Source organism: Bicyclus anynana, chromosome Z (genome assembly GCF_947172395.1).
Source record: "Bicyclus anynana chromosome Z, ilBicAnyn1.1, whole genome shotgun sequence".
Classification (NCBI taxonomy): domain Eukaryota; kingdom Metazoa; phylum Arthropoda; class Insecta; order Lepidoptera; family Nymphalidae; genus Bicyclus; species Bicyclus anynana.
In genome coordinates, this window is record NC_069110.1 from 5,493,091 (window position 1) to 5,520,926 (window position 27,836).

The following is a 27,836-nucleotide window of genomic DNA, read 5'->3' on the forward strand; positions in this document are numbered from 1 at the left end:
TCAATTAAAAATTCATTCTGTATATACTGAAATCAAATCTAATAATATACTTATCAGAGAGTTTTGCTGGTAGAGGGGACATTTGGTTCTAATGAAAATTCAATAAGGTATTTTATATTTTATTAATTTAATTCAATTAGAAATTCATTCTGTATATACTTAAATAGTAGTCATGCAAACATTTGACAACATCAAGTAAAACTATTAATTATAATACAATTTATTAAAATATATTTTAGAAATTACAATGAGGAATGCTGCATGAGAATATGAGAGACAAGGAATGGCACAGTTTTATTAAATCGAGCGATAGATGGCGGGTACTACAGGTATTTAATTAAAGCTCCATTTATATAATAATCAGTCAATTTAATTTTATACATAAATTTTCTTCTACATAAAAAAGTTTGGACCATAAGAGACAGGAATGGTAACAACCATCAATAATATATTAAGGGTAACATAGTTTACTCAGAATATGCATGAAATCAATACAATTAATTTATTGTAATGTTTTGAGATGAAAAGTCCACCACAGAGGTCTTACACCCCTGTGCCACGGAGAGCAATTAAAGATGGTCTCCGTAATAACTCACTATGCATAACATAGGTAATGATCGTTACTATGGATTATGGTCTAGCAAGTTTGTTGATGACACTCCCATGATATGTGGGCGACGGGGGAAAGACTGCGCGGGTTTGAAATCGTGCGTGCGGGGAAGTGAGGTGCATCAGTCGTGGATTTTTCATTCATCGCTACACGCCCCCGGCCTGCACCCGCATCGGGAGTGTTACGAACGAAGTTGCCAAGTATATAGTAAGTCAGTGCTTTCTGCAATACTCTAATCCATCATCTTTGTTATTAGTGTTTTTCAGATAGCATGGGTACGGTGACAGTCGCATGTATGACGTTCTTATTACGTAGGTACTAATAACGTGAATCGCGGCAAACTTTCAAGAGTGAAACGAACTGTCACCCGCACCATCCCACATGAAACGAACTGTAGTGATACCGCAGATTTTGTTGTTTTGTTTTTTAGAAGTATTACGTGTAATTTTCAGTACAGTTCACTTCCAAAACATATATGTACCTACCAGTGGCGAAGGATGGAATTTTGCTGAAGGTAAGCCGTCCGAAAAGGAAACTCATATAGCGTGGTATGAGTTTCCTTTTCAAGTATCTCATCTATGACATCTATCATATCATTTATCTAGATACAGTACAACAATGAACATGCATGGATTTTAAAGGAAACCCTACAGGAATCGGTTTCTACACGGCATCGTACCGGAACGCTAAATGGCTTGATGGTAATGATCGTTACTAAATATTATCTTCGCTGCTGGTACCTACTCCCATCTGGTGCTGCCCCTAGCTGATGTTTTTTTTTTCAGGAAAAAGGCTAATAGTTAAAGCACCGCGTATGTCGCATACGTAATTTAGGACGTCCACTTAAAGAATGGCCCTTCCAGTCTCTCAACTTTCGCGATATATTAAAATTACATTGATGAAACATGATTTCATTATAGATTAACACTTAATATTCACATGGATCTCTTATATTCAAATTCATTACATCAAATTAAAAATCATTATCATAAGTAACAGTTAATAGGCGTGAACAATGTATTACGTGGCAGATTCCTTAACTCTTTCAAGCTTTTTTATATGCGTAGTAGAAGACAATTTTAATGTATACTCTGACCTTTGTTTATTCATGTTTCATGTTATCGCAAAAACCATATAAAACAAAATTAGGACTTAAGGCTTTTGAGGAATGATATGGTTACCTAAGCTAACCAACGCGACTTTATAACAAACTCGTACATTTTTTTATTTCGAAACCACCGAATTCGAAATTGTAATATAAAAATAATAATAAAAATGCTATAAACTTACTTTCATATAAATTATAGCATTCATAATTTAAGCCATCGTCGCGCTGGTTACCAACGCTAACCATCTTAATGTCGGTATATTATTACATTAAAGAGAATTATGTAATAATTTTGACAATTATTAATAAATAGTATTCTAATGAAACGAATAAAACACTAACATTATAAAATAAAACAAACGTACATTTAATATATTTTTTATCGCAGCGCAGAAAAAAATCACTCAAATAAATTTTTTAAATTCACGAGTAATTGATAAAAAAATATGAAACTACCGCCAATAATGCTTTTAACATGACAAATCTCAATTTCGTATATGTCAACTATAGTATGCGCATTATCATCTGAGTCGTCCGGTCATAAAAGTCAAAAAAGATAGGAATGTGCAGCGCGCCTACCTGCGCACCCTAATTATCGATAAACGGCTACCTGCGCACGTGCTAATGATGAGTCAATAATGATTTGGACGATTCTGATTGGTCGGTTTCTAATGTAATTGCATTGCGTATTTTTTTTTGCTATAAATGTGTTTACTGCAATTAAATAAATACATTCATGTGTTACTCGTTGCGCACTATGGATACTAATATATAATAAATTTGGCAGAAGACGAAGATTCTGATGATGAAGACTCAGATGAAGATTAATTTTATTTAGTTAATAATTATATAATATGAAATATGTATTATATTAAATCAAATATTGTTAATTTTTTTAATTTTGTGAACAAGATACGATAATAAACTTTACTTATCGATAATATGTCTTTCATTGTTACACCCTTCACTAGACGGCTCCATAAGACCCATAAGTGCAAGCGAGATAGATATAGAGAAATGATTTATGGCCCTAAGACTCAGTTGTTAATGCTATTAGTATAGCATACGTCAAAGATAGTGAATTAGGCAGCAGATGAGATATGTCATCAACCTACAGTATGATATCCAATAATAGGCACCGGGTGCCATATGTCACATAGAATGTCAATTTCGTATATGTCAAAAAACATATGTCAAAGTTAATGGATTAGACCGCTGGTCTAAGAAAAACAGGGAGGAACGGCCACTGCGTTCGTAGCAAAAGCACTAATTGCTTTAGGAAAGTTAGAAAATAGTTTTCATTATATTAAAGATTATTATTATAGTATGATGTATACCAGCGTAGCCAGATGTCCCGATTTTGGTGGGACGTCCCGCTTTTTAAATCAAAATTAAATGTCCCACGCCTAACTACTAACTTATAAGACTCAATTATTTAAGGGTAAATATGATTTAAAATATCATAGTGTTATTTTTATTAAAATACAATTTTTATAGGTATTTTTAATACCTATTGTCACGAATGCGTAATTCGAATTCAAATAAAAAGATAAATATTTAAAACTTTTGATTATATACGTTTTTTACGATGTGCCGATGAAAGAATTCCGCTTTTTTCACTCAAAAAATTCCCAAATCCCGACTTGGCAAAAAAAATCAGGCAACACTGACGTATACGTCTTTATTTATAATATTATTAATTAAATAATAAACTAATTATAGTGACTGTGATGCTAGTATATAGTAGCATTGAATCGTTGATAATGGAAACAAAAATAAAGTAATTTCGACGTTTTAGGGAGTTTGTCAGTAAATGAAGTTTACTTTGTGTTGTAGGATTTTGTAAAGCTATTTTGATAAAATTAATATACAATATAAGTGTTTCTTTTTTCAAGTAAAATAATGTATTAAAAAAGTAAAAAAGAAATAATAGTATATTATTTAAATTATAGCGAGTGTTGTGCGATATTCGGGCAACCAACGCTCGTTCCATTTTCAAATTTGAATTAAGAATACGTAATTTTACAAAACCAATTACATTTATTTTTTAAAGTTAGCTTGTTTAATAATGATTTCAACCAATAAGTTTATATATGTACATATTATAATAAAGAAGATGCCACCTATGACATTTTATAATGACAGTACCTAAGCCGCCACTTGGCAGGATATGCGAATTTACGACTTTACCAATTATTACGTAATATACTGTTCACACATTGACCTTAGCCTATAGGTACATGGACACATAAAACAGTACAACTTATAACAATGATATGTACTTATGAAATTCATTTCCTCTACGATCTAGAGATTTCCACAGCTTTGTTTAGTATTAATGACACATCCATCGGTGGGAAACTCTGCAGTAACTTAACGTTTGACGCGAAATCGCCGCTTAACAAGTTTTTTCTTACTAATCTGTAAAAAAGCGAAGCACAAATGTCAAAAACTAAGCCTTCGTACGATATGTTCAATGGAGGTAGACCAATTCAAGCTAGCCTGTAGCCATGTGAGACGTGGATTCACTTTCTACAACCGCTAACGCTTCAAAAACTAAAAAAATGTATGGGAATGACAGATCCGATCGAAACTAGATCACGTGACCTGTCGTTAACACAAATGTCATACTTTATTTAATTTTCAAAGCGTTTGCGATTGCAGAAAGAGAATCGACGTGTTACTTAGCAAGTTATAGCTTGGCAACTTCGCTCGTAGCACTCCCGATGGTCCGCGCGTGCCGGTGGGCGTGTAGCGATTAATGAAAAACCCACGACTGATGCACCTCACTTCCCCGCACGCACGATTTGACACCCGCGCAGTCTTTCCCCCTGTCGCCCGCATATCATGGGAGTTTCGTCGACGAACTTGCCAGACTATATTTACATTACAGTTTTTATTTATTTTACAGTTGCACGTTAGTTATCCCAAGTTAATTACAGATCAATACCAACATTTTCTTCAACGACAACAATCTTTAAAATCTTAATCACGTCATTATTGAAAATACTGATTCAAAATAGAAAAAAACATCCGAAAAAAATATAACATGGTCACCGGATTTTTCAAAACTATTCAAATTAGTTTTTTAGATATATAGGTGGAGTATGTACCATTTGCATTTTATCCATTAATTACGGAACACCCTGTATATTCGTACAAGAAACATGACAGATTTCATATAAATTGTCCCCATTAGCCCCATTTGATTAAAAAAAAATTAAAACAAATTATAAAATGAAGTGAACTTACAAAATCATGGCACAACAAATGTATATAAGAAAGTTGAACCGCTGCGAATCAGCAAAGAGAGAGTCCCAGATTCTCTCCACATCTGGCAACGAAAATTCTTGTGATAACAGCAAGGTCAACCACCTGGAAGTTTAAATATGAACGATTATTACAAACAAAAAGTAAGGGTAGGGTTAGGGTAAGGTTAAGGTAAGAGTAGGGTAGGGGTAGGGGTAGGGTAAGGTAGGGGTAGGAAAGAAATGCACATAAGTCAAAGCGAAGCTTGACCGGGTCCGCTGGTAGTAAAAGCATATTGTTTAGTAAGTTATCCTTGGAAGATATATAATGTAATGTATATAAGAAAAATAACCCGTCATGCATATTTTTGTTATATCTTGAACTGTTTTGGCAGCATTTTCAATGAAAGTACCCAGGGCGGCTTGACATTTTCTGCCACTTCCAAAAGTATCGTCATATTCAACCGATTTACACAAACCCTTTCCAAATTATATACATATATAGTTAAGTTCTCCTAATGAATCTCCCTGTCTATTGATAAAACGGGATGGATGATCCGTTCAGTAAACCGACACAGAGAGACAGACAGCCGCGGAGGACTTTGTTTTATAACATGTAATATACATTTCATATAATATATTCAATTATATTAATACAATTTAGTACATTTGTGACGCAATTTATACTATTGAAATAAAGAAATAAGCAAAAGATTTGAACGATGGCTTTTTCCGATATGAAAAAATTGCGTGCGGGAAAATGACGTGCATCAGTCGTGAGTTTTTCATTCATCGCTACACGATTATTTTTTTATATACATTTTTTTTAAAGCGTATTTGCTAGGTCTTTTAAATATAACAAATATTCCCATTCCCCACCAACTTTTCGGGAAAGACTGTATGTATGTAATGAGTGGCTACGACAATAGACCAACAGGGGTGGGGATCGAACCACCACTACTCAGTGATGAGTCGGACTGCTTTATTGTTGAGTTATTGAGGCTTTAATAATTAGTATGGATGGATGGATGAATGAGTACTTGCCTAAAGCTATAATACTGTGGTCTGAGCTCTTGCTTCTCCAGACGTTCTGATACTTCGGGATCGTGTTTCTTCACACACTCGCACAACTTCATCATCATATAATTGATGCCGCTCTCTGTTTCGTCCAGCGTGCGTATGAAGAAATCGCGAATTTCCGCCATTAGGTTCGTGAAGCAAAAGAAACAATCCGCTTCCGCGTGCTCTGTAAACAATATCATCATCATTATCAACCCATATTCGCCTCACTGCTGAGCTCGTGTCTTCTTTCAGCATGAGAGGGGTTAGGCCAACAGTCCACCACGCCGGCCCAATGCGAATTGGCAGACTTAACACGCGCAAAGAATTAAGAAAATTCTCTAGTATGCAGATTTCTTCACGATGTTTTTCCTTCACCGCTTGAGACACGTGATATTTAATTTCTTAAAATGTACATAACTGAAATGTGCATGCCCTGGACCCGATTCGAACAATATAATGTTTAATTATTATCAAATACATACTAAACGCCTCGCGACATAGTCTATTCTTTTATTATTTTTTACAATTTACATGATAGCTCTTGACTACAATCTCACCTGATGGTAAGTGATGATGCAATATAAGATTGAGCGGGCTAATTTGTTAGGAGGAGGATGAAATCCACACCCATTTCGGTTTCTACACGACATCGTTGCGGTTCGTCAGTACCGGGTGGTCAGGTACCGTGATCCGATGTTTTTACGAGTAACTCAAATCAATGGATAAAATTTTCTCTATTAAATAACATCTTTTTGAAAAACTATGATTGTAAAATGTGTAAAATAAGCCTACGTAGAATTAAAAACAAGCCAGCTCCGACTTTACTCTTTCAGATCGACTGTCTAAATAGGTGTATAATATGTACCTCTCGCAGCATACACTATGAACGTCTCAATACCACGCCTGAAAAGTAAAAGGTGCGCAACCGAGGAGGCCGCTGCGTGCGCGCCCGCCAACAGCGGTGAAAGGTGCGCAGAATAGTCATTCGTTTATCGAATTTTACTACTCATATTTATTCACACCAGGGGCTATATATGAAAAATCGATTCTTAAAACTCCAAAAATCAAAGTAGCCAATACGCTTAAAACATCTTGTTACTTACTGCGGTATTCTACATCGGTATTGGACGCAAATGTGTGGTAGATGGGGCCGATGATCTCATTCATGCCCTGAACGTAACCTTGACCAGGGTTCAGTTTGGCGTAGAGGAACAACATTCGCTCCACGACTTCCCAATGTGCTTCACTACCTTCATTCAACGGTGTGTAGTCCCCGCTTGTGACACTGCTGGATCGACGGATTTCATTGCTCAGCTAAAATCAATTTGAATGTGATTTTACAATCTGTGCCTATAAAGCACACATTTACTTAACCTTTAACCAGGGACGACAGGGAAGCACAGACACAGCGTGGTTTGCACATTTCTAGAATTGGCCACTTGGTATAAATTTTTCATGTCCCTGGTTAAATATTGACGTCTATTATTATAGCCATCGCCTTTAATCCAGTAATGCGATGCGAGGCGATGCCTCTTTAATGTGGTATACAACACTGCTTAATTAAAGACAGTGTATTTAAAAATCAAATGATTTCCATTCTTTTATGCTCACCTTAGATACACCAAGTCCTCTTCTTTCAAGTGTTGAATAACTTAACATAGATTGCTCAACTCGCTTATGTAGTCTTTTCACACCATTACTGTTCACAATCTGGAAAAAACGACTTGTTATCAACTTCTGACTTTTCCATTCTGACGATTCCAACAATTATCCTCATATTTAAACCAATCATAACTCACAGAATGTTGTTATTTTTCAAGAACTAGAAGCAAATATGAGCAACTTACTTCGAAACAAGGAAACTCAGTGGCTGATTGAAAGAAGTTGATATCAGGGCACAGTCTTCTAACATCCTTATCTATTTGTAAAAGAACTTCATTGTCCTTAAAGTATATGCTCCATGAACTGTCTGGATTAATATTTAAAGGATGATCACTCGGCCCGCCGGGGGATACTATGATCTCATCTGAAATAAAATAAAATATGTATTTGATAGCCTCTGCGGCGCAGTGGCATGGCTGGTGGGGATTGAGGTTTCCTTAATTGGTCCATGTCTGGCTGGTGGGAGGCTACGGCCGTGGCTAGTTACCATCCTACCGACAAAGACGTACGACTAAGCGATTTAGCGTTCCGGTATGATGTCGTGTAGAAACAAAAAGGGGTGTGAATTTTCATCCTGTTTTCTTTTATCTTCGATTGCATCATCATTTACCATCAGGTGAGATTGTAGTCAAGGGCTAACTTGTAAAGAATAAAAAGAAGCCCAAATATTATTTGGCCAGTTCCTAATTATTACAAGCATTCAGAGTATAAGGGTTAAAGATGTGTGGATGCCAAATCCATCGTGTGGCAGAGACAATTGTGACTGGTAAGGATATCATTGACAGTTAACATACACTCGCCTTCTCTGCTCATGTTGTTCTCTCTGCCTAGCCAAATTTGGTAAGATCTTACTAGAGCAGCTTTTGTTCCAATACGAAACTTACAGTTCTAGTGATGCCAAGATCTTTAAGAAAATTATAGAGGGATTTAGCTGGTAATCCTCTCGCACCTACTTTTACAGCGGACAAACAAACTACATATGTAGTTACTTTTCATTTAATTTTATACTGTGGAATGGCACAGTTTAAAATTAAGTAATTTTATTAACACTTTACCGGTGCTACATTTTGTTTGAAAAATAATCTTTAGCTACTGCAAATCTTCATGTAAAATTTGAAGTACTGTATCATAATGACGTGAGTAGAGGCACCTATAGAGAAGCACCTTGCATTTGTATGCATGGTGGTTGCATATGCCATGCATGCAACAGCAAGGCCAACAAGCGCCTGGCTGTTTCTGTTGCCTCACTACAAATATAGCAAGATTTTTCAGTGGTTTTTTCCCCATCATACTAAGTTACTCTGATCCGGGAGTCATTTGCAAGACACTAAGATTTTACAATAAATTTATTGTAAGTGGGTTGAAATTTGGATTTTTACATTTTTACCTTTGGACATCATATACAGTACAATCTTTTAGTAGTATAAATTGTGAGGTTATCCTAAAGGAATTTATTAAATTTATCTAATTTTTGTTTGAGTTTGTGTTTAATGAATAGTGTGGAAAGTAAAATAGGCAGGTAACATCTGCAAAGAGGGTTAAAATGTTCGGATACATGTAGATTTATGGATTATTTATCCTTATGTAATCTTTCTATAGATTTATTATAATATTGACAAATACATATAAGGAAAAGTAATGGTCCTAAAATTGTGCCCTGCGGAACACAGTAAGGTAACTAAATTGAGAATTGTTTTTATTTTAAGAAAATCATTGGATTTTGGCCTAAACCCGTGCTGTTCAAAATTTTTTTTTGTTTACTGTTTTGACACATTTTAAATGAAGGCAGGAAAGGTAACATAAATTTTCACACAGATGAAGTTGCAAGTATTACCTATAAATTGTATATATATATATATATATTTACCTATAAATTGTTGATAAAGTTGACGTTTCTTTAGCAATGTGCTCTGCCACGCATCTTTTTCTTCAGGCAAGTAATGAAGCAATATTTTCCAGACAAGTGAACGCAACCCTTTTTCTTCTGGCACCCCTAAAACAAAAATCATTTGAAATGTAATATAAGAACAGGTATTAATAATGAATTTTACAATACCTATTATCTACTGTCTTCTTCTTTTATATAAGGTTTATTTATTTATTTATTAAGTTTGCTAGCGACTATTACATAGTTTTACACATACAATAAAATAAACTTATTAACTAACATGCTTAGCATACGCAAAGTCGTATTAAAGCAAACATTGCTTGCAAAACCACTTTCATCTAATGTTACAAAACAAAATCCTTATATTTTACAACTTAACTAAAAATCGAAAGTACCCTAATTAAAAGCAAAAAAAAAATGAGCATGCAAAATTTCATCTTAATCAAAGAGCAGGAAATGGGTCAAATTAAGATTCCAAGACTTTCTTACATACATAGTTAGTTACAAGTGAAGCTAATATAAGAGTGTTAAAAAGGAGTCAAATATCACCTTAGGCCTGCCGGCCATCGTTGGAACAGTGCAGGACGCTTGGCCTTGTAGTGGGCAGTTAACAAGATGGATGGGTGTTTTTGACCGATTTTGAAGTTTAGAGGTTGATTTATAGGGTTAGGGTAGGGGTAGGGGTAGGGTATGGGTAAGGGAAGCTTGGCCAGGGCCACTAGTATATAGTGTATAAAATTTATTTTGTAACTAAAAAAAAATTTAGGTATATTTTTTTTATTATTTTTCCTTAAGTGCTCATGAGCAGGTCAATCTTTTGGCGCCCGCTTATCGTTGAATTTTGGGACACGTTGTATAGGTAAAAGTCAATGTGGTTTGAAAAAGGAATAAATTACCATTCAATATTCAGTTTCTGTTTTGTGGTTCATTTATAGGGTGTATAGACCGCAAATAAACAGTTTCTACTGTATTATAAAAGTTAAAGTTGTTACAAACAAGTACAATGATACAAATCAAGTTAAGTTGCATGTCAATTTCACATTTTCTAAAGTTGACAAATTTATTTGAAATCAAATAAAATATTATTATGATGAAGTGTCTTTTGATTGCTGCCCATTTTTCTAGTGAAAAATATTTATCCATCTTTCTAGTGTAAAATAAGCTAATAATGACGTCTTACCATTAAATGCCAATTTCTGCAGTTGATCAATGTTAATCACATCTTTTTTCAAAAAGTCTTCAAAAGCTTTAATTCTGCAAAGACATTTGAAGTAACATACATTAATTAATGTTGTTTTAGTGTATGTGTAAAACTATTTATAAAAGGGATATGAAGCAGACAAAAAAGTTTTTGTAGCGCAATATTCGATATTCGGCTCACTGCTGAGCTTGAGTCTCCTCTCAGAATGAGAGGGGTTAGGCTAATAGTCCACCACGCTAGCCCAATGCAGATTGGCAGTCTTTACACACTCAGAAAATTAAGGATATGCATAATTCTCAGGTATGCAGGTTTCTCACTATGTTTTTCCTTCACCGTTTAAGACACGTGATATTTAATTTCTTAAAATGTAATTAAAATGCACACTAGTGAAATGTGACCCCACTACTGAAAACCCACACCCTTCGGAATCAAAGGCAGAGATCATATCCACTGGGCTACCACATAAACAAAATTGAGAGTCTATGTAACAAAATGTCATCCGCTGCTTACTGGTGGATATCATAAAGTAGGTAATTGAATTTTGTCAATTGATTTGATGTTTATTTTAATATATTCATAATAAAGACCAAAATAGTAAATTGGTCAGCTGTCAATGTGGCAAGAAATTATTGTACTGTGTATCAGTATTAAATAGATGCATGTGTAAATATTAGCTCTTCATTTGTGGTAATAGTATGTTTGCCCTTAAATTACCGTTGGGCAAGAAAATAAATACCAATAGACTACAAGTTTTTGGAAAAAATTAACCTGTGAAATGAACCAATGTGAATAATGATTAGAAGGCTGTTACTATATCAGAAAATAACTCTCAGCTCAGGTACAGGTCAATAACATACAGATGAGTATGTGAGTGAATGGAATATATCAGGTACAAATGAGGTATGACAACTAAATAAATGTCGAAATAACTAATGCCATACAAAAGTGGTGGTGAAGGAATAAGAAGTCAGTGCAAATTCTAAATTTGCCGATAATTGCAGAAGCAATATAGGTTATTTATTACTGAACAGCATTTGTGTAATTCCTTTTGTACACAAATTTATAAATTTAGTACACAAATACTTTACCTGTAAATGCCATACATATTTCCAGCGCAGGGGCAAAAGCCAAGGGTAGCAACTGTATCTCTACACCCATATGATATAAAGTCATTGCAAAATATACAACATCATGTTCAAAATATTATTTAACACGGACAATAATATTTAATAACTGTGCCAACCAAAAAATATAGTTAATATTTGTTTAAATAAATAATTATCCAAATGTAACACTCAGAAATGATGCCATAATGCTCAGAGTTATTCTCTGATATAGTAAAAGCCTTTTATGCATTAGTTATTCATGTTGGTTCATTTCACAGGTTAATTTGGTCCATGGGCTTGTAGTCTATAACTGTGGGGAAACTAATTTTATATACATATGGTGTCATTGTATGTTCTCATTATATTTTGTATCTTATTTATGATTTGTTCATTTGATACTCACATAATTTTTACTGATAGTATGTGATTGAAATGTGTTTTTTATTCCATCCAAGTATTGTTTTAACATAGTTTCACTACGCACACTGGTCTCATCTTCATCATCATTATCAGCCGATGAACGTCTACTGCTGGACATAGGCCTCTTGCATGGACTTCCAAACAAAACGGTCTCGAGCTGCCAGCATCTACTGGTCTAGTTATATAGTACGTATGCAAAAACATGCGCATGTTAATGTCTCACATTGTTTGGAACTATACTGAAGCGACTACGCAGACTTTGGCGCACTAATAGTTGACGCACTTGACGAATACATGTATCTATCTCAACTTACGAGACCAATCCTTTTTTTTTTTTTTTTAACGTGGGGAAATCCTCATGGATACCTTTTCGCCACGGGGAGGCAAGAAGGTTATGTCGGACTTCAACCGACTAAAACCCCACGGTGTTCCGACTCGCCGCCTGATGACTGAGCCACGGGAACATTTCATAAACTACCGCAACCCAGCCAGCGGCACTCGTAATCAAGCTCTCCTCCTGTTGTGCTATTGAAATCGCTTCGGGAACATTGAAAACGTCAACAACTCGAGGATTTATGACCAGTGGGCAACAGATTCCCCGTATCTGTCACCCGGAGTTCCTCGTTAAGGAGGTAAATGGCGGTCGTGAGCGAGCCGCCTGCGTCCTGCTCTTCTACGGCGGATAGGATGACACTCCAAGTCAACCTCTCTTAACCTTTCTGCCGCTTCCTTCTGTGACATTACAATCTCACAGAAGGAGGCCACAGCTTCCCAGGATTTGTCGTTATGCATCATGGCTTTTATGACGCCTGACAGAGATAGGTCTTGACCGATTGCAGCCACGAGTGCCTCGCGTGGCTCTATCCAACTGGGACATTCAGCCAGAGTGTGCTGTGCGGTATCAGAGGCACAGCCACACTCATGGCATTCCTCGGTAGGCTCTCTACCGGCCACCCTCCACAGGTATCTACCGAAGCAGCCGTGCCCCGAAAGAACCTGTGTAAGGTGGAAGGTGATTATTCCGTGCCTCCTTTGTACCCACTGTTGGAGTACAGGTCGAATCGCCTCAATAGTCCACCGACCTGCACTTGGCGATACTAGCCTTCCTTGCCACTGCCGAATAATTTCGGCATGCGCTGTACGCCTCCAATTGGTAACTGTTTGCGGGGAAACGTGTTCACCCCGTGATCGGGCATCCACCCTAAGCAGGTGTATCGACGCCAACACATCCGCATCCAGATCCCACGGAGGCGTCCCAGCTAAAGCGCAGGCAGCCTCGTAGGAGATGGTACGATATGCCCTGATTACTCTGGCCGCCATAACCCGCTGCGGCCTCTGCAACAGCATTCGGTTTTGAGCGGTTAGAGAGTATACCCATATTGGCGCCCCATACAATGCCATCGATCGCACTACTCCAGTGTAAAGGCGACGGCAGGCAACGTTGGGTCCACCCACATTTGGGAGAAGCCGGCTTAGAGCCCCGGTGGTACTAATTAACTTTGGGGCCAAGCGTCGGAAATGTTCCTCAAATTTCCATCGACTATCGAGAACGAGTCCAAGATACTTCATCGTCGACTCAACAGCGATAGATACACCTCCAACGACGAGGTCAGACTCCACTGGAGGTGCCATCCTTGACCCGTGAAAACATAGGGCCTCGGATTTGTTAAGGGCTACCTCCAACCCCAGTCGTCTGATCCTGGCGACTATCTGGGCCACACCAGCCGTCGCCAGTACGCGTGCTTCTCTAAAGTTGCTGCCCCGGGCAGTAACCAGCGTGTCATCTGCATAACACGTAACGTCGACACCCTGCATATTAAAGTCCCGTAGCACCGAGTCATACCCGATATTCCACAGAAGTGGACCAAGGACCGAACCCTGTGGAACACCGCATGACATCTCCCTTCGCACCCATCCACCGTTAGCTGGGTAGACCACTGCTCTTTCAGAGAGGTAATTCTCCACGATTCGCTGTAGATACCTCGGTATTGCGTGGTACCTTAAAGCTTCCCTGATGCAGCTCCATGGGAGGCTGTTAAAAGCGTTAGCGATATCAAGAGATACAGCCAAAACGACTTCACCATGGGATAGTGCGTCTTCTGTCAAAGCTCTCACCCGAGCAATAGCATCTATAGTGGATCTACCTCGACGGAATCCAAACTGGTGCTCACTGAGGTCAGGCCCCACCTCCTCTAAGTGCTTAACAAGGCGAGACCAATCCTATGTTATATGAAGAATTTAATGAAAAATTAGGACATTCTAATAACTGTCACTTTGAATTGTTTTGGTCTGTTATCCTAGACGCCGATTTTATAATTTCCATAAAAAAGCATTATTAATAGAGTTACCAAGCAAATAATATTAATAAATCCGAAAACTCCAAGGATATCATTTAGATACACCCCCATTTAATTAGTATCATTTACCTGGCTTTTTGTAGGCTCATTTTCGAACGTAGTTTTAACTTTAATAGGATGTCCAGAGTAATTGTATAATAGCTAAGCTGTTTCGAACAGTTACTTGCTAGTTCCGATGAGGTTTTGATGAAAATTTATAGATCAAATACAACTTTATATCTCATGAAATCACACGTACAAGCAAATCTATTTTATTTTGATTTTACAACCATAGACAAGTGAAAGACAAAGACATTAACGACGCACAGATTAATAAAAAAGGGAGTATCCATAGATACCATAGATAAAAGGGATGATCCTTCATTTATTGGGAGGAAGGGATCCTCATGTGCGTGTGTGCCTATCTGTCAAAAAATAAAAGCCTCAGATAATACGATTTCTTGTGATTGGCTGATTTTGATTTTCCCGTCTTGTTATATAGCCACACACATACACACGCACCAATAAAAGACACATACATACGCATAGACATTCTAAAGTCCACTTTTTTATCAAAGCAGCTCTAGGTTCTTTCAACCACAAGTACCACAATTTTAACATTCAGATCCTTGCCTTGCTCTAAATTACCTGTTGCCGTTGGAGAATTTAGGTGCAGTATTAGTCCATTTGTAATTGGTCTGAGATTGGAATATAATATTATCTATGGAGCATTCTGTATGACATTGACAGACCACAAGGTTACCATCATAGATAATAAATACACTATAATTATGTTACCATATCGACTACGCCCTCATTAATTATTTTCATTTATTTCATTTATTCCTATTAATTTAGGTTACATTTCCACTTTATTATCTAACACCTTATTTCTACTATTTTGTGTCGCATTATACATGGCACTCATAGCTTTTTCGAAGTCCCACTAGATGGCGTTGCATGTATTTAATAAATATTTAAAACGGTTTTGTTTTATACTGATTTTAATTTCGTATTTTTATGTTTTTTGGCCTATGGGTATAGGTAGATAGGTAAAACGGAAACATTCGAGTTTGCTTTTGACTTGGAATATTACCTTTACTTGGTATTAAATTAATCTAAATTGACTTCGATTTTATCTTACGGATCCGAGTCTTGCCTTCCTAAGACAGCTTAGAATTACTCAGTGGTCTATGGAGCGAGCTATGCTTGGAGTTTCTCTGCAAGATCGAAACAGAAATGAGGAGATCCGCAGCAGAACCAAAGTCACTGACATAGCTCGGCGACTCGCGAAGCTGGACATGGCACTTGCCGATGAGCTGATGGACGTTGGGGTCTCAAGTCTCAAGGTGCTGGAAAGGCGATTCCACACCAGAAAGCGCAGTGTTGGTCGTGTAGTGGTTGTTCGAGTCTCAGAGGAGACGTCCTTAGAGAGTCGTTCCGCCCATCTACTTGCTTCTGCCTTCGGGCCCCATCAGGCGATGCTTCTGCGCTCGCCCAAACCCCCCGGTAACGCCGCTGAGGTCCCATAAGGAGCCACTTACACAATCAGAAAAAAAAAAGTTGGTCGACCCCCACTATACTAAAGCCATACTCGAGGAGAACCGTATACCTAACAAATTAAAAATGAGGGTATAAATCGCTAGTCATTTCACACATAATAATAATTTTAATGAACTTGTTCTTAAATTAATGAAAAAAAATTGAATAATAAGCTTAAAACAAATAGGTATAATTAATATATTTTGAATAATAGGGTTGTAGGGAGCCGCGCTGGTTGCTGGCGGCTCAAGATACTATGTTTAGAAGTCCATGTAAGAAGCTGTCCTGCAATGGATGTCCTGCAATGGACGTCCATCGGCTGTTTAATGATGATGAAATTTACTTCGGGTAAGCCTACATACTTTAGAATCGATCAATAGATTGTATATTAATCACAATTGTTACTACAACATGATCGAATATTGAGATGTCTTCAATTTGTATTATTGCAATAATAATTATTCTTTTATTTTGATTATAAATGAATGTAATATTATTAATTCTAATTAAAACTCCATAAAAGATTTATTATAAAATAAATCGTTGACATATTTTATAGGGTCATTTCGCCTGTTCGCGTCCACTTAGTGCAGTTGGCAAGTTTGAAGGAGAAAATAAAAATGTCCTAGCACTAATTTTAGTGAAAAGTTTATTTAATGTATTCATTATAATAGTCTATTTTAAGGTAACGTTTAGTTTTGTTCGAAACATCTTGTAGTTTTTTGTTTAAAAAGACAAACATCAGAAATGGGCCATTTACCCAGTTTGCGTCCATAAAATCCAATTTGCGTTCAACCGCTGGACCACTTGGCGTCCACCAGCTTAGACAAAGAATAAAGGGATGATATTTTTATGATAATGTAAAAAAAATTGGATTTTAATAATTTATTGATTATAGAATTATAGTTATTTAAAAATCAACATATTAACATTAATAAATCACCTAAAACATTTCCTGTCTTTGGACAAAGAGCAAAACCACTTTCGCCCCCATTGAAAATTCTTTTTGGATCACTAAAAATACATTTTTGCCGTATATTCATCGAATAACTAATTAATATAAAACACGATCTAATAGACTCTTCTTGACTTGGCCACTAGCTTTATAAATGCCCTCAAAATTTTATGCGAGATTTCTTTATTTCTGGGCAAAATTTTTGTAATCCATTTTCAACATGGACTATAAGCTTTATCTATTTTAAAGCCCCCCGTCTTGTATTTTTTTCTGAACAGTATCTAATAATTCACTGGGAATCCACAATGGGAAACATTTAGAAGCCATTCAACCACTTTTTTTCACCATCTACTTGTAGCGCAGGTTCTGGTCCCTGGTTTTTTTTTTACTCCATCTGGTCTGCGCCCACTGATTTAGTCCAATATTGTGGTCTTGCGAATAGAAGAGAGAAGAAGAGAAATCTTTGCATATTTGTTCTTCTCACGAATTTTATTCAACACTTTCCTTAAATATCCTTCTGTGACTGTTCTTTTTTCCTTCTACTTTCTCTTCTCCGAAGAACTCATGTTTAACGAAATAAAATTGAAATTAAAGAAATTACTATTATTTCGTTCAAAATAGAAAACGTATTAAAGTTGTATACATAATCAAAAATGTATCTACAATAGGTGAATAGATGGAAATGGAAAATGGACGCGATTTGTTTTTCTTATTATTCCCTGTGGTATAGTTTGCGTCCATTGTGGACGCAAAGTGCAAGTTTTATGAATTCGGTGTAGTTATTCGCGTCTACCTTATTTTAACAGCTAACTGTAAAAAATGTAACCAAATTCATAGTTAATATAAAACCTCATCATAAAACATCATAATTAACGTCTAGAAATAGCTAATGTATACAAAATACACCTAAAACAGTAAAAGACTTTCCTTCAAACGCACCGCTGCTCACTATTTTTGTCTCACAATCCCGCTCTCTTGTTGAACAGCCGTCAACTAAATGTTTTTTTTTTACACAGGATTGGTTGGGCGCACAGAACTATGGTCTATCGGTGAGTATCTCTTATTTATTGAAGTATTGGTGGTAATGACTTTTCGACTTATTGGTGTGTTAGTATACTTAATTTCGAGAGTTTTCAAAGGGAGATCCGTAAAATGGACGCGAATTGGGCGATGGACGCGAACAGGCGAACTTACCCTAATCAATACGTTTACAAAATATTCAACGCTACTTAAGATTTCATCCGGAGGGTAGGGCATTCATCTGGTGTACGTTGCAGTGCTCGGTCGGTTACAGATTGTGAAACTCGAAATATAATACATCCATATATTATCAAAGTGTTGTTAAAATTATTGATTACATCCTGATGTCCTGAAGGTGCGTTTGCAACTTCAGAACTGGGATAACGGAAAATAAAACTATTTTCTATTCCACGCCACTGTGAAAATGTAAGTAACGCACAAATATTTCCATTAAATTTTTTTTTTCTTTAAACGTAGGTACCTAACGTTGTGTTTATTTTTATGGGAAATCTTTACGGGAACCTTTGCTATTTTTATGGAAAAACGTGAGTCTATGATGATATAATTATTTCATAAAAAATCATAGGTTAAATCGTAACCTAATTAATTATCAAAGTTCGTTTTTTTAAACTTCCTACTGATTACAAAAACTTTGGTTATTAAAACGCAAAGTAATACGATCTATCGTTAAAATAAAAAAAAATAGTGGATTTCGTTTTTGTTATATTGGTTGTAACGTTTTTAAAGAATTATTTGTAACCCAACCTAGAAAATCTCATGCATTAACTGCCACCGACCTATAGTGCTTTCTTATCTTTTGCCATTTGTGTAGATCGTCAGCAATTGTTTGAACCCTATATTTTATTTATACTAATCAGCAAAGTAGGTACGCCTGAATACACCTTTCTGCAGTACTCCCAATTAAATTACCAATAAGGAAATGGTAGTTAATTTATTCAATCTTTTTTAAAGTATCTGTGAAAGAAATATATGTTTACAAATATTTAAATACATGGCTATAAAAGGATGAAATAGTAGGATAGTAGAGTGAAAGTAATTTAAGATTACTGAATTAATCGATTAAAAAGAATAATTAAAAAAAGAAAATCTGTAATAATAGCTTATTGTTTGTGTGTTTATTATATGAGTTAGCCAAATTTTGGGGATATTTTTTTTTTTACTGTGAAAATATTAATGTTGTTCTATAGATTATAACCTTAGTTGCAGTTGACGTTATCAAAACGTATGATTACGTACTAAAAATCACACAATAAGAATGTTTGTTGCAAACGAGTATTTTTTTTCTAAGCTGAAATCTGTCAATTTCAGCTGTGATTATGGATCACGACTATCCTACTACTACTTCTAGTGCAGACCCAGCTGATTTAAGACATACGCCTAGATGTGAGAGCTGTCCAGGGGCATTTAGTTTCGAGGGTCAGGTCAGAAACCCAAGGTATTTTTCTGAGCAGCCAGGGGTATCACGGGTGCGTGATTCCGAGGCAGATAAAAATAAACGGTTTGACGGAGAGCGTCAGAAGTCGGCAATATCACAAGAGCGAACAAAAAGGGGGAGATCTCTTCGCACTCCAACATGTACGTCATGTGGAAGTTCGTCTAGTGCTGCGTCTACGGGTCGGCGAAGTGGTGATCCCAAAAATAAGAGTAAACGAGATAAAGATGTAAGAAAGAGTAAACATTCTAACTTCAGACCCAGACATAGAAGGGACAGGGATAGAAGTTCAAGCGAGTCTGACGAACCAACCGGTTCTAAACGTCGTAAAATAATAGTTCAGATACTAATACCATATTAGATAAATTTTTATCAATATGGTATTAGTATTTTATTATATTATTTTTTTTTTGTTTTTTGCAGTCAGTCAAGAATTCGGATAAGTCAAAGTTAACCTTTAATACAAATATTATCCCAGAATTCGATCCCTGAAATAAATTAATTGAATCATTTCCTATTCGTGAAGACTACGCCGAGCTCTTGACTGAAATGCCTAACAGAGTAAAGAATGGAGAATCGCTTGAACAGTATTGTTACACTAAAATTAATTTACTAAATAGGTGTAGATTAACGGACGTCAGGCTGTAGATTGTTTATTGTATGGCGTCGAAGACAGGGCCGTAAAGGTTAGCGCGCAAGCTGCGCAATTTTCTGAACCGGAAAAGGTCCTTAAATATTTTAGGACTGTTAAAGTAGGACCGAGTCGTGAAAATCTTGAATCACAGTTTAGATTCCGAAATGAGCGTAGAAGTGCTGCGTCAGCTGTTAGATGTAACGGTTCTAAATTTCATTCAAAAATGGTATGTTTTAATTGTAATGGTGAGGGTCACCCAAGTTTTAGGTGCAGCAAGCCTCCTGCAAAATGCGCTACGTGGAAAAATTAGGACATAATCATTGCTATAAAAATAAGATTAATAAAAATCGCGAGAATGATACGAATACTACCAAAGATGAAACGGAAAAATTAAGTATATAATCGCCATTCTAATAAATAATATTTCGTCATTTAGATTTAGGAAGTCAGTGTTTGTTCGTTATACTTGCGCAATCTAAAGAACTTAATTTGGAAATAGCCGTACCAGTTGACTTACCTGCACTTAGGGCTACTGGGGCTAATATCGTTACTTCAGTGGGTATGACAACGGTTGAAGTACAGGGTATAAGGAAAATAATAAATATGTACGTTGTCGAAGACTACGTTATCACCCAGTCAGTACTATTACGGAACAGCCGGATTTCGTTATTACAAAAACTTCCACTGCGATTATATTCCAACAAATTCCGATAGTTAAGATCAGCTTAGAGCCAAGTGAAGATACGAAAATATTTCCCAATGCATTAGGTACCATTAAAATCATCATAACAGAACTATAATTTCACCAATAAGTAGTCAAGTTTTTGTGAATTCAGCAGGGAAGGACCACTCCGGGAGAATACGAAGTTAGGAATGGTCATGGCGCCGTTATACTTAATGTGTCTGGCAATATGATTGCTATAAAAAAGGGATCACTTTTATCGCGTGTTATATCTTAAGGTTTTGGAGTACCTAAAGATCTTTTAGAGAACAATGTTACGTTTTTAGAAACCTACAAAAACGGTGACTGTATCTGTATATGATGAGTAAGGATTATCAAATAAAATTACGAGAATTAGTGCAAAACTATCGTGATTGTTTTTATACCGGACTTCATGAGCTAAGCTTCACAAATCGATGATGACGATCGATCTTGAAGACGCGGAGCCGATAGTATATCGACCTTACCGCATATCATATGTTGATCGTAACTTGGTTAGAGACATGATACAAGAGATGGTTGAACATGGAATCATTCATCAACCTCTATTAATATATCTACTGATATCTACTGACGATAAATTAGAATGTAATAGACAAGAAGCAAAAGAAAAGATTATAGTAAAACAAAATAAGGATAAAGATAAATACAATAGACATAGTAAACTCCTAAGCAATATTCCGAAGGTGACCTAGTCCAAGTAAGTACCAGATCAGGTACCTCACGATGGGCAGTCGCAAAAACTGGTTGTAAAGTATCATTGCCCATATCGTATCATAAAAATTCTCCCCAATGATAGGTACGTTATTGAGGATATTCTGATAACGCGTAAAAATAACCGCCGGTGCCGGTACGAAGCCATAGTACCAGTAGACAAACTACAGCCTTGGTTGAATTTTTCTAGGGACTTAGAGAGTAGTTGCAAAGAAAATGATTCTGAGGATATAAATAATTATGATTTCACGTTAACGAGTGTAATACAATAAAATCCTAATAAAATAAAAATGCTAACATAATAGTACCTATAGTACATATAGTACCTATAGTACATAATATCTATTTAATGTATTGATCGTTAAAATATTACGCTTAAGTTCTCTCGTTAGTATGTAACTTTAGTTGATTCTGTAATATCCAAAATAATAAAATTAATTCATTTAGTTTACACATTTCACATATAAAATATTATGTATGTTAAAAAAATTACTTAATCTAGTGATTTCATTTAAAAACTAAGATTGCGCCTCAGAGCGAAGGGACTCGCTCATAGCAGGAAGGCCGAGCTGTAAGCCTACATACTTTAGTATCAATAGATTTTATATTTTTTACAATTGTTACTACAACTTGATCAAATATTGAGATGTCTTCAATTTATATTATTGCAATAATTATTCTTTTAATTTGATTATAAATTAATGTAATATTAATTCTAATTAAAACTGTATTAAGGATTTATTATAAAATACATCGTTGATATATTTTATAATCGATACGATTATAAAATATTTCAACGCTACTTAAGATTTCATTCATTCATCCGGTGGGCACTGTATTTCGGATTACTGATTTTGCTTTTGGTTAAGATTAGGTACAGTATTGTTTTTTAATTTTTATCATTTGAATTACTATGTAAACCGAATTTATTGCTTGGAATTAGACTTTAAATTCACTAGGCTAGATTAGGTATTTCTGACTATTGATTGTTCTTTTAGTTGTTTTGTGTTACTTTATAGGTACTTATATCTCTTGATTTGGCTAGGTGATACGGATTTATTGATTATGCTTTCATTTCGGAATAATGTTTATAATAATACTGTAACAGGTCCAATTCTGTACACTGAAGATATTAGTTAAACTTAATGTTTTACCTTTTGTTGCGAAAATAAAATCTAAAGATTTGTTTGGAATGAAATTACAAGGAAAACTTAAAAAAAAAAGTAAAAATTCCTATTTAAAGAGCCGACGAACCTATAAAACGTAGTTGCAAATTCAAAATTGCATACCATGCCGTTAGTAATAAATAAGATAAATTTTGTTTTATTTTTTATTTATAACATATACAAAATTTTATTGTAACACCAACAGGTTACAATAAAATTTTATGATAAAATATAAAGAAATATATAAGTTACAACAATTATTGCAGACCCACTCATTGGTTGTCACAGCATGCACTAAGGATAAGGATAAGGCCTAGTTCGCACTACTGCAGTAATCCAGCCGAGACAAACGATTTTTGGGCGGTAAAACCAAAAATCGTTGGCACCCGAATAAAACAATAAAGTAGTCCGAACTAGGTATAATAATATAAAATAATTTAGATTTAATACATAATTCTAATGTACAAATAACAATATTAAATTTAGATTAAAGTTAAACTACATGTTAAGCAATTTATGTAGAAAACATAAGTCTAGTAGCTTTCTGCGGTTAGAGAGTGATGTGTGTGTGAGTGAGTGAAACCTTTTAGTATCTAAGTCTGGATCCGTAGTCCAGAGTTGACAGCACACAAATTATCCCCAGAAGTAACATAATACAAAGTTGTCAGTAAGATAACTCAGTGTCTGTTATAACTAGAAAGCTGAAATTTGGTATATGTACTTGTATGTATATTAATTACGTCTATAAAGAGATAAAAACAAAATTGAAAAAAAAAAGAAACAAAGACCCAACAAGTTATAGACGAATTTTTCATCGTCAATTCCATGGGTATCGGAATGTGAAGTGAAGAAATTTAAACTACACTTTTTATAAATAAGTACACTACCAAGCGATTAGTCACTCAGTATATATGACGTGCTATATAAGTGACAAATTTAATTTAAAGCCGTCTTCCGCTATTTTTTCGTGAAAAAATGCCGTTGATAAAATAAAGAAACTGTATGGGATCACATTTCATATGCAATATATTACATACATTACATACATTAGCACATTAAAATATATTAATGAATAATTTTTACTTAAATAGTTGTCATAGAAACGGATGGGTCCATTTTGTAAGTGTTGCCAATGTAATGGTTTTGATTTTCCCTGCTCTTAATTTCTATTCATGGATTTATTATTTCAGTATAATATTAAACAACAAATATATAGATTCCGACAAGAAAGTTAAACCAAAATGGCGGTAATCTGCGCAGGTACAATTATAAAGAAAATGTAAAGAATCTCAAAGCTTTGAAATTTTACAAATACCAGTAGTGTGCTATATTATAATAAGTTTGTTGTTATTTGTTATAATAAGTTTGATTGTGTGGCTGTAATCTCATGAGGTCCAAGTATTTTGATACTTTTTCCTTTTTAGCCTTAACCAGATTATCGTCAAGTGGAACAGTAATATCAACTATTACTGACCTATCGACTAGCACTATATCGGGTCTATTAGCAACAATATATCTGTCAGTGATAATTGTTCGTTCCCAGTAGAGCAATTCATTGCTTTTTTATTTATTATAATAATTACTATTTTAAATCAATCCAGTAATTAACAATCAAAATGACTCTCAATTATTAAAGTTATACTTTAAATTATTTTATTTTTTATGATTCAAGCAATATATTTTTTTTACGAAATCGGCCCAGTATTAAATAAAATCAAAATTGCGCCCATTTTTTAAATTTGGGCAGTAAAATTTTGGGGTTTGTCATTTAATTTTAAGATTATGGTGTAGATAAATAATAATTACATTAATTTTGCAAGCAAGTGCTAATTTCTTGCTGACTCTTAGCAGTAGGAACTGTTTTGTAGTGGTAGTTTTAACTTTTGTCAAATAAATAATTTTAAACTTGATACTGATTTTTATTTTCATTTCGTTAGTTTTATTTACCATTTAATTAACATGATAAACTGTACACTTATTATTTTGCCTCTAACGTTATAAATTTTTACCAAATAAATAGGGAAAATTTTACAGCGCAATGAACTCGCAACATTACGCGGGTGGGAAGTGCGGTGGGTGCGGGTTGATGTTACAATTTTTGGACACAGTCCTCGCTGTATAATGACGGCTCAACGTACCATCTGGTGTATGTTTATTAATCTAAGGGAAAGTGTATTTTTGTGCAATACTACGTAACCCTACACTGCGCGTGGCCCGACACGCACTTGGCCAGTTTTTCAAGTTACGTTTGTAATAATTAACTACCAGAAAAATAGTACAAATAATGTTAATCAAGATTTTTTTTTAATTCTACCCCTAAATAGTTAAAAAGGGGTTGAACGTTTTAATATAAATCGTTCATGTTTGGACTATTTATAATACATAACACATGCGAAAATATAAATAGTAGGGGGTGAAATTGAGATTGAAATTTTACATAAATTTTCATGCATATGATGTCGCGGGCGTCCGCTAGTAAATAATAATATGCTCGCGACCGAATTGCTTTTTATTTTTTCGGCCACGACGCCACGACGACCAATCTCATGTAGGTACGTTGTCAACCATGAAATATTATTATACTCGTATAATGCACAAATGTGCACTCTGTTTTCCCTCACGCTCATAATCCGATGGGACGGCAGGCAGTCACGACCGGTGAAATATTAAGCGCAGAACCTTACGTGCTCTCCGAGGCACAGGGGTGTACAAACACCACCAACTTCCCAACTCTAGGCTGCTATTAAGATTTTTCTTGCAAGAAAACGTATTTTTTTTTGGTGACCCGGGATTGATTGACCTGGGACCTATATATACTAATATAATAATTTTACTAGCAGAAACCCGCGACTTCACAAATCCCTGGGTAACCAAGTATTTTTTCTGGGATAAAAAATAGCCTAAGTGTTAATCTAGAGTACAATCTATTTTCATTCCAAATTTCAGCCAAATCGGTTCAGTAATTGCGGCGTTAAAGAATAACAAACATCCAAACATACATCAAAACAAACAACCATACTAGCGGACGCCCGCGACGCGTGGAATTTAGTTTTTCACAAATCCCTCGGGAGCCATGGAAATTTCCGAGATAAAAAATAGGCTATGTGATAACCCATGCTGTAATATATCTCAATACTAAATTTACGAGGGGTGAAAGAGTAACAAACATTCATATCATCAAAATCATCAGTTTACGGAAATCTCGGGAAACCATGGATTTTTTCGGGATAAAAAGTAGTCTATGTTATGTGTTAATCCAGAGTACAATTTATTTCCATTCTAAATTTCAGCCAAATTGCTTCAGTAGTAGCGTCGTTAAAGAGTAACAAACATCCAAACATCAATACAATCATCCGTACAAACTTTTGCGTTTATAATATTAGTAGGATTTATCAGCATCGAGAATAAGGCCAAGACTGCAGCTAATAAAAAATTGGACATCCTGAATAAGGTAAGGCGGTAATTCATAATAGGACAACTTCTCACCCTTTATCAGGCACAGGTTCGAACCAGCATGGATGGAATGGGTCTGTTAAATATCAGCTCGCTTCATTAGACTCAGATGATCGTCGCGCTAGACGTATCGTAGGTGATGAACCGTTGACACGGACGAAACTGCAACACTGACGTAGCGTCGCCTGTCTATCGTTATTTTACCGGATATACTTACTTCGGGGAGCAGTGATAGCCTAGTGGATATGACCTCTGCCTCCGATTCCGGAGGGTGTGGGTTCGATCCGGTCCCGGGCATGCACCTCCAACTTTTCAGTTGTGTGCATTTTAAGAAATTAAATATCACGTGTCTCAATCGGTGAAGAAAAACATCGTGAGGAAACCTGCATACCAGAGAATTATCTTCATTCTCTGCGTGTGTGAAGTCTGCCACTCCGCATTGGGCCAGCGTGGTGGACTATTGGCCTAACCCCTCTCATTCTGAGAGGAGACTCGAGCTCAGCAGTGAGCCGAATATGGGTTGATGACGACGACTTACTTCGGAGATAACTTCGGAGAGTGTGCTCAGGAACTTTATAATCTTGTTCCTCCAACCCTCCCATTCTACCACAGAATAGCGAGACGTCGTAAAAAATGGCATGTGGAATGCCCTTCCGGCTTCTGTGTTTCCTGACACCTACAATTTGTGCACCTTTAAGGCAAGAGTGAATAGGCATATTCTAGGCAAGCGAGCTTCATCTTATACTTCATCATTGCTCACCATCAGGCATGATTATAGTCAAGCGCAAGCTTATCCAAGATTAAAAAAAATATATTCATATTCAATAAACCGATGAGCGTTGTTAGTTATTCGGCCGACAATCGAAATGTAAACACGAGTAGCCTGAGGCAGAGCGTTTAAATAGTACGCAAATTTGCGCGTGACAGGTAGACAGACAGCTAAAGCCGTCATGAGCATAGAATTTTAGGTACTTGTACCGATTCGTAAATCTATGGTCATGAGCATGAAATTCGGCAGATATTCAATTTAAAGTTTCAATTACAGAATAAAAATACAAAATGTTCGATAGCGAACATAATTTTTCGACGATGAATATCAGTTGTGTACATTTTAAGAAATTAAAATATCACGTATCTCAAACGGTGAAGGAAAACATCGTGAGAAAACCTGCATACCAGAGAATTTTCTTAATTCTCTGCGTGTGTGAAGCCTGCCAATCTGCATTGGGCCAGCGTGGTCGACTATTGGCCTAACCCCTCTCATTCCGAATGGGTGATAACGGTGATGATGATGAATTAACTAGGTAAAACGTCCTGTTTATAATTTTATGTGTGTGGTACCTATATAGAATCTCTAGCTCATCTGAGCTTTCATCACGTTTGACGTTTTGGTACAAAACTTTATTTTATCACAAGTCATGCAGGGACCTTAATTACCAATTACAGTTCTAATTTTATAATTTGAGTGGCAGACGCCCGCGACTTCATCCACGTTCATCATCATAAAATTCATTTTATTTTAAATACTGCGCTAAAT

At 35.7% G+C, this 27,836-nt stretch overlaps 2 protein-coding genes across 2 annotated transcripts in view; one reads left to right on the top strand and one right to left on the bottom strand.

Annotated features, from left to right (window-relative positions):
- Positions 1 to 106: 106 nt before the first annotated feature.
- On the bottom strand, positions 107 to 14,951 carry LOC112056056 (TBC1 domain family member 13). Its single transcript, XM_024096396.2, has 9 exons — positions 14,732 to 14,951; positions 10,759 to 10,832; positions 9,558 to 9,683; positions 7,876 to 8,054; positions 7,640 to 7,738; positions 7,132 to 7,342; positions 6,011 to 6,212; positions 4,971 to 5,093; positions 107 to 4,139 (listed from the first exon to the last, which is right to left on the bottom strand). Exons 1-9 carry the CDS (start codon positions 14,749 to 14,751, stop codon positions 4,019 to 4,021), a joined length of 1,155 nt encoding a protein of 384 aa, XP_023952164.2. The 5' UTR covers positions 14,752 to 14,951; the 3' UTR covers positions 107 to 4,018.
- Positions 14,952 to 19,495: 4,544 nt separating this feature from the next.
- Positions 19,496 to 27,836, top strand: part of LOC112048530 (uncharacterized) — an 11,581-nt gene continuing 3,240 nt past the window's right edge. The window contains exon 1 of the mRNA XM_052890730.1: positions 19,496 to 19,614. Within this exon, the coding sequence (XP_052746690.1) occupies positions 19,496 to 19,614 (119 nt within the window). The remainder of the gene's footprint in view (positions 19,615 to 27,836) is intronic.

What these genes read in the sequence shown, in the direction of transcription:
- LOC112056056 (XM_024096396.2), bottom strand. Translation starts at nt 14,751, where the DNA reads ATGAGCCTACAAAAAGCCAG. An exon ending in GCAGAAATTGGCATTTAATG is followed by an intron (nt 9,684 to 10,758) that starts GTAAGACGTCAT and finishes TTTTTGTTTTAG; the next exon opens with GGGTGCCAGAAGAAAAAGGG. An exon ending in ATTTGTTGTGCCATGATTTT is followed by an intron (nt 4,140 to 4,970) that starts GTAAGTTCACTT and finishes GCTTTTTTACAG; the next exon opens with ATTAGTAAGAAAAAACTTGT.